Raw genomic sequence first — 7,505 nt, forward strand, 5'->3', positions numbered from 1 at the left:
CACACACACACACACACACACACACACTCCAAAGGCCATCACATCTATTTCCTGTACACTTATCATGCCCTTCACTAACAGTGTGGAAGCTTATCTTGTCTTATGAGAACTTTCTCTCTGCGCTCATCAAGTGAAGAAGTTCTTGTCCCTCATTAATACCACACACGCATACACAGACGCGCATGCATGCATTCATGAAAGCAAAATCCTTGACTTGGTTTTAATGCCATCAGCAGCAATGCTTTGAACCACATCGCTGCAATACATGTGCAAGTTTAAAGTTTTTATCACATCATATATACACACATATATAGATAGATAGAGACAGTGACAGACTAACAGCATCTGCATGCTTTTCATCTGTCACATTCTCTTCAGAACTGAGCTGGGGTTGTCTGTTGTCTAAAACCAACAATTCAACACTCACACCTACTTCACTGAGCAACAGTTCATGCATGTGAAAGAGCTGAAGTTCAGTAGGCAAGATTTGGATTTTTCTCACTAAAGAAAAAGATCTGCTGAAGGAGAACTTGTTAGTTTTCTTCTGTAATACTGCCATGTTTCAATTTTAGTAGGTTAAAGGGGCTCTAAGGTGACAAATGTTGTAATCTGAACTGGATTGCATTAAACCAAATGGATTTCATTTTTAAATAGCTTGGAGAAAAGGCTTAAAGACAGAAAAATATAAGCCTTACAGGTCTGAGTGACTTATGACAACATCTGCAGCTTCTGACGATAACAGCTGATGTCTCTCTTACTCCACGGCTAATTGGTGGATGCCTTTTATTTTAAAATCCTGTAGTTCTCTTTTATTTTGTTTCCTCTCAAACTTTTTGTCTGACGCCCCTGTAACACTGTCATCCAGGTCTTGATTATTCATGTGCTTCTTCCTCTTTCTTCATTATCTGCTTAAGGTAAGAATCCAATCCCAAAATTCCTTCCTCTCGGCTCTTTAGTGGAATATCAATCCGTCCTCTCCAATATCCGCCTTTTTCCTAAAAGGCTTTTGGTTTTGGGCCACCTGTCGACCAGCAATTAATTAAAGCCCTCTGAAGAAATGACGGACTGTGGCATTAGGCAGCGTCCCAGCACTAATAATGCTCAGCATGGCGTGTGTTTTACTGCATGAATACCACACAATAACACACACAGACACACGGAGGCATGCTTGTCTCCTTTTCCCGGCACACACACACACATCCATACAAACACTTTAGGGTGCATGCAGCATTAGCTCCCCCTGCACCCCAATCCATCCCACCCGTTGTTTTAATCAGTCAATTCCTATATTTCTATTTCCTCCTCATTAATCACTCTGCTCCCAGTCCTCTAGGCTCTCATGGAGTGAATTACACACTGGAGCACCATGCCAATTCAAGTAAGTGAATTTCCCCCAACAGGGAAATATAACTGTCAACACAGAGCAGCTCCCTCCGACCAGCACTCCTCTCTCCCTCTCTCTCTGCCTCTATCTCGCTCTTTCCTCCGTCTCCACCTCAATCTGTCTTCTCTCATATGCAGTGTCCTGTGATTTGCCCGCCGACTGTATGATCTGGTTTGGACGATGTGATGTAGCCTCAAACCTCTAATCCCTCTAATATGTATAGGGATGAGTGAACAGGGATATTAAAATAAGATATGTGTATGCAAGCAGTGGAAGGGGGTGTGTGTATCTTGGCAGCTTTTCTTTGTTGTGAGTGTCGCAGCCTGGAAGTTGGTGGACATATGGTGTTTGTGTGTGTGTGGCCCCCTCCTCATGGCAGCAGTGGTTTGGAGGAGACACGTTGAGTTTCCTGTCTTTGAAAACAACCCATCATTACTGCAGTCCAACCAACCATCCATCCGTTCAGCTCAGAAAAGCCCTCCCCCTGTCTCCTTCCTTTTATACACTTTATCATCCATTCTTGCTTCAACACTTTCTTTCTTCTTCTCTTCTTACTGTGGTCAAACCTGAGCTTCTTGTTGATTTGTTAGCTGCTCTTCCAAAAACCTCACACAGATTCATCGCTACAAACTCGCAGTTTGTAGCCAAGCACTGCTCAAAGCCACAGATATTTATGCTGGATCCTAGAGTTTTGCAGAAATATGCAGCATGACTTTTGATGCAAATTTGCATAAAGTCTAGCAAATTTTCACTTTTGCATTCTACATTACTAATTGCTCATTATTTATTTATATAAATAAAATAGAATCACACTTGAATTATATTATACATGGCAAAAAATAAGTAAAAGCAAATAAGGTCCACTATGTAGACCCTAAAATTAAACAGCGTTTCCATCTTTCCCTTTTAGTGGTACTCAAAAAGTAATTCTCACAATTCTCATAACATGTATCATTTAAACATTAATACAGAGACTCTAAAAAAAGAAAATAATTCTCTGACCTGAATTTTCCCAGAGCGAGTAAGAGGGTACACATCGTGACCTAAATAACTAACGGTGTGGGGCGTCCCAAAGATGCAAAGATCAGGCTGATTGTTCTGAATGTTTTGTCTAGAATAAGCTCTGTAGTCCACGAGGAGCTGCTCTTTCACTTACTTATCTCTATGCTCCAGAGCAGCTTTGCAATCTGACAATTTTACATTTTCATTCAAGTACACCACCAAATCTCATCCAGCCTGTTTTCAACTAAATACCTTCATTTGATATCAAAGTGCACACTTCAAATAATATCTTGGTCATTAGTATTTTCAGTTAACATAAAACGAGTAATGAATAAAAGGAGTAAATTGAAATTCATGATGTGCAAATGTTTTAAAATCTCAACCAGACAAAGTGTGTAAAAATGAGTTTAAGAGATAAAAAAAACTGCAAACACGCGGCAACATGAAACCCCAAAACACAGACGGGGAACTGCATCCCCTCGTGCAGCTGCACATTAACAAGAACCAACTTTGACAATGAATGCAGGGATCAATAAGCCACGGTGACTTGTATAAATCTTGTTTATATGGAGCAATCTCCTTTATTTGGTAAGCCTGTGTTATACCGTTCCCCCCAGACTTATACATTAACTGGACAGAAGCAGCTTGAGCATCTCCCCTCAGCACCACCACATTACTACATGGCACACTGTGCCAAACTCCACTCATGGGAGGGATGTGGTTCACTGTAAAGCCAAAAGCTGCTTTTGGGGTTTGATTAACGTAAGCGCTTTAAAACCTCTGACACCGTGATCACACAGCTTTCTCTGATATATATTTTTTTTATAATCGAATGATCCACAAACTCAGGGATTTATGGATTTTAAATAATTGCAGTAATCAATAGCTTGATGATCATTTGTTTTCATTAAATAAAAGATGACAGCGTTTAACTTTGACAGTTTAATCCAAACTAATTAATGTATTTCTATGACTTCTATTTCTATATTTTGAAAAAGGAAAAGCCAATTTTGAGGGTAACGTGCTAATAATTTATGCATCAGTACGAGTTACTTTCTTTGTTGCCTGATTGCCAAGACTCTAGAAGTAGTGTTTGTTTTTTGAAAAATCTATCTTCTGATAGAAATTTGCTTTCTTTTATTCACGCCTCGTGATCAATATGAGCCTTACCTCCGAGGGGTCTCAGTGGGGCTCCGTTGTGGCGTATTCGTGGCCCAGTGGGACTCCCGTTGAGCTCCAACCGGCCTTTCTTCCCCGGTGGCGGGAGGCCGCTGAGGTCCGGGCTGCCCCCCCTCTGCTCGGGACTGTCCTGGGTGATGGGACTCTCCCCTCCTCGCTCCATCCTCCTCCAGGCTCCCAGAGGATCTCCAGCCAGAGAGAATGAGTCTGCAAAAAAAAAAGGTTTTACAGTATGATTAGCAAAATTTCAAAAATAAGACATTGATATCTGTATTTTTCAGACGGGCAAAACGAGGAATTTGTTCTCCTGCAAGTTTGTGTATATACAAGTCAAAGCCTGATGTATCATGTTTCTTTGTGCCATAGAAATCCACTTTCCTGCTGCTGTAAACACACACTGCTACACTAAATCTATATTGATTTGTGGCTAACAAATGCACAATTTAGTGCTGTGTGAGTGTTAAATATTTGTCAACCATTTTCAAAGATTTATATCTTCAGTAATTAAAGGGCTTGGGACTGAGCGCTACGGGCAGGAAAACAAAGAAGTCAGGAAGCTCTAAGAGGCAGTTCACAGCACCTATTTATGTTGAATGTTATCTCAGGCTGTTGGGTGGCCTCTTGTGATGCACACAGCACCTCCTCTCCACCACCCGTTTGAACTCTTCATGGATTTTTATGCCACAACGTTATCTTTTGCTTACTATCTATCTCATAGATCCTTTTTTTATCCCGTTTGTTGTCATAGTTCCCCGTGCTCCTCTTTCCCCTCACCCCTCACCTGATGGGGTGGCTGCCCCTCCCTGAACTTGGTTCTGCCGGAGGTCGGTTGCTCTTAAAGGAGAGTCCTCCCTGTAGCCTTTAGCTTACAGTATAAAGCTTTTATCAGCATAAATAAAACTCTAGCCTAGCAAAGAGAACAGATGTCATTTTAAAGGTAAACTGTAAACTTTTTGTATTACACAATGAACTAATTAAATTTCCCATTCCATGTTGCAGTAAATAATGTAATAAATATATTCATAAATTATATTTAAAAGCAAACGAATAAACAAAGGAAAAGAGAGATGGGCAGATTGTATATCTGGGAGCTTCACACTACCCGTGCTATCACATGGTCAGTACCTCATAACATTGCTACCTTTAACATGTAGGCCTCCATGTGCTGATATACTGATGAGAGCGTGAGCCTCGTGGGCTTCCATCCCCTGATGAGCGCGTGTCAGCCAAAAGTCTAATATAGGATAATGCCATTAGCTCTGCTTCCAAGCCTGACAGGGGACACATGCCAAAGTATCAAAGAGCAGCCAGCTCACTCAGGCCAAATGGACTGCTTTTATTTACATAAGAGCCCTGGACAATATCAGCCGGCATGTGTGACCCTCAGTGAACACAGAGATTAGAAACTGTCAGTAGAAAAAGGCAAACGTGAGGCTTTTTTTTAATTTACTGCACTATTTTCCATACTGTAACTATGCTGTGGGCAGATTTGCAAGCCCAACAGAAACACAGGGTCTTTGGTTTTTGGACACTGGGCAGAAATTCACCAGAACAAATGAGGGAGAATCCATGGTTATTGTTTGAATTTCTTAATATTTCTTCAGGCTTTACTGGCGCTGTTTTTATTGTGGTGGTGTCACTCACTCTTCTTCCTCCTCTTTCGTTCCGCCTCGTCTTTTCTCTACCTTCACTACCAAGCTTTCCTTCTTACACAACAACAGCTGAAAAGAAAACAAGCAACCACCACAAGAAGAAGAAAAAAAAGTAAACATACTGACAATCTGAGACGTTTTAAGAGCCTGGGCTAAATTTCAAAATGAATAATAAATTAAAAACATTAGCTTTGGAGTGATTAAAAAGTGTGGGTGGGAGGCACAGAGGCCAAAAATGTAAGCGGCAGAGTTTAATAAAAGTGGCTTAAAGGACAACAAAAAAAAGAAAGAGAAAGACAAGTTCAGAGAGTTACACAGAGTGGAAAGCAGTGGGTTTAAATACGAGTACAATGGTAGCTGTAATTCTCAGTGTGAGGCTTCCTGAGAAAAACAAGAGGCTTTGCAAATAAATCTAACCACTACCAGCGATGAAAAACAACTGAACATAACACAAGACTGAGATCAATTCAGTGGCTGCTGGCAGCTGCAGATGATAAGTGTTACTGTACTTATCAAAATCATTAATGATGCAATTTTTTCCATTCACCCGTTTGATCGGTTTGCACCTACACGTCCTGAGTGGAAGTGCCGTCTGAATGGCAGGGGTTTGGTTTGATTCAAGTCACGTGCATCCGACGGGATTTTCATACTGTTTACTCCACCTTGCAGACCTCCAACAGCACAAGTAATTTGTCACATTTAGCACATTTATCTCTCCTATTTGGTCACAAAGTGCAACAAATAATGAAGTCAACGGTTTTATCTATTTATTTAGTTGCTGCAGTATCTGTGTCACTGATCATAGGTTAGGTTATAGGCAAATATTTTATCCTGAGTGGAAATGTATCTTGAATGGTGGGGGTCGAGAGTTTAGGGTTTGGGATTCTGTGATTGTTGATATTCTGAGAGACAAGCAACATTTCAGAAAGTAGAAAATGTGAAAACGTTACCTTTTAATCCAACTCTCATACATTAATTATCACATTAAGCTTGGCTTTAGGTAGAAAAGTATGTAGAAATTCTAGCCCATTGCACACCCACACCTTATAAGGATCGTGGGTGCTGGTCCTAACCGTGACCCAGAGGCTATCACAATATGTCATTTCTATTTTTTGGCTTTTTTTTCTCATTCATTCATTTATGAGGTGTGATTGTGCGTCTGACTTATTGTTTTGGAGCTAGGGCTTGTTGGTGTTTTTGTCTTTGACGTCAGAGGGTTCGAAGGATGAAACTATTTCATTTCACTTGTTCTGCCTCTCATTTACAAATAATCCTCCAAAGAGTCTGATTTCATCACCAACAGGTCCCATCCTGCTTAAGCTCCCCACACTGCTACTAGTGATCTCTATCGAGACCTGCACATGCCGACATCTCACCATCTCACCTAAGACTTACATGCAAGAACACACAATCTATGACCAGTTTCTTAATCTCTAAATACATTCTGCCTCAATTATACTTCATTTGATGCAGGAGATAATGTTACTGAGCCATGCATTTTTTTCTTTCTTGTTAACCTTACTCACTCACTTGGTGGCGTGCCTGAGATAAGACACCCCCGTTAGGACGACAGCAGAATGTCTTTTAGGAATATAGCATTACACTGAGTTGTATTTCTGAGAGAGTTCAACTTTTCCACAACTCTGTTAGCCAAAAAATAACTAAATATTAGTCTTACTAACAGAGTGTAATGACTACAAGTCATTTAAATGATACATTTAGGGTCTGAGTCAATGTTATTGAAGACCAGAAACAAACTTTTCTCTCAATTCTTTAATCCAACTTTTTTTTTTTTTGCACCGAATACTCAGTTTTGCATTCTACCAAAATACAGATTTAGGGTGGGGTTGGTGGAGTTGTCTTCCATCAACTCAGCGCTAAGTAGTTTTGAAAGGCTTGATATAGTGTTTCAGCAATTCAGCCCTTCAAGCCCTCCTTTGTCATCATTTCATAATGCACTGAGTGTTTTAAACAGATGACAGATACATGCCAGTTTAGCCCTCACACTTATGCTCTGGTCCCAGATCCAGATGTTTCTGTAATAAGTGCATCGTGTGGTTCGACATTGTCCTGCTGAGATAAGCAAGACCAGCAGTTTCAATCTTATGAGATCTAAGTCATCGAGGGGCTCTAACCCTTTTGCCCTTTTGCATTCTGCAGAAGAGTTTTTGGAAAAGTGTGAATAGATTTTGATATGTCTCAGTTAGACTGATCACTTTCTTTGTTGCGTGCTTGCCAAAACCCAAGATAAGAAAAAAATTAATATTCTCGTTGTCAACAGTTTGAGG

The 7,505-nt window shown here is 40.5% G+C and overlaps 1 protein-coding gene across 3 annotated transcripts in view; it reads right to left on the reverse strand.

Moving 5' to 3' along the window:
* satb2 (SATB homeobox 2) overlaps positions 1–7,505 on the reverse strand; it is a 49,439-nt gene that overhangs the window by 33,702 nt on the left and 8,232 nt on the right. For all 3 annotated transcript variants that reach the window (XM_013914168.1, XM_013914167.1, XM_013914166.1), the window contains exon 2: positions 3,557–3,772. In XM_013914168.1, coding sequence (XP_013769622.1) covers positions 3,557–3,728 — 172 coding nt within the window. In that variant the 5' untranslated portion in view covers positions 3,729–3,772. The remainder of the gene's footprint in view (positions 1–3,556; positions 3,773–7,505) is intronic.

The sequence above is a fragment of the Pundamilia nyererei genome, unplaced genomic scaffold, assembly GCF_000239375.1.
Source record: "Pundamilia nyererei isolate P.nyererei 1_Seehausen unplaced genomic scaffold, PunNye1.0 scaffold00176, whole genome shotgun sequence".
NCBI lineage: Eukaryota > Metazoa > Chordata > Actinopteri > Cichliformes > Cichlidae > Pundamilia > Pundamilia nyererei.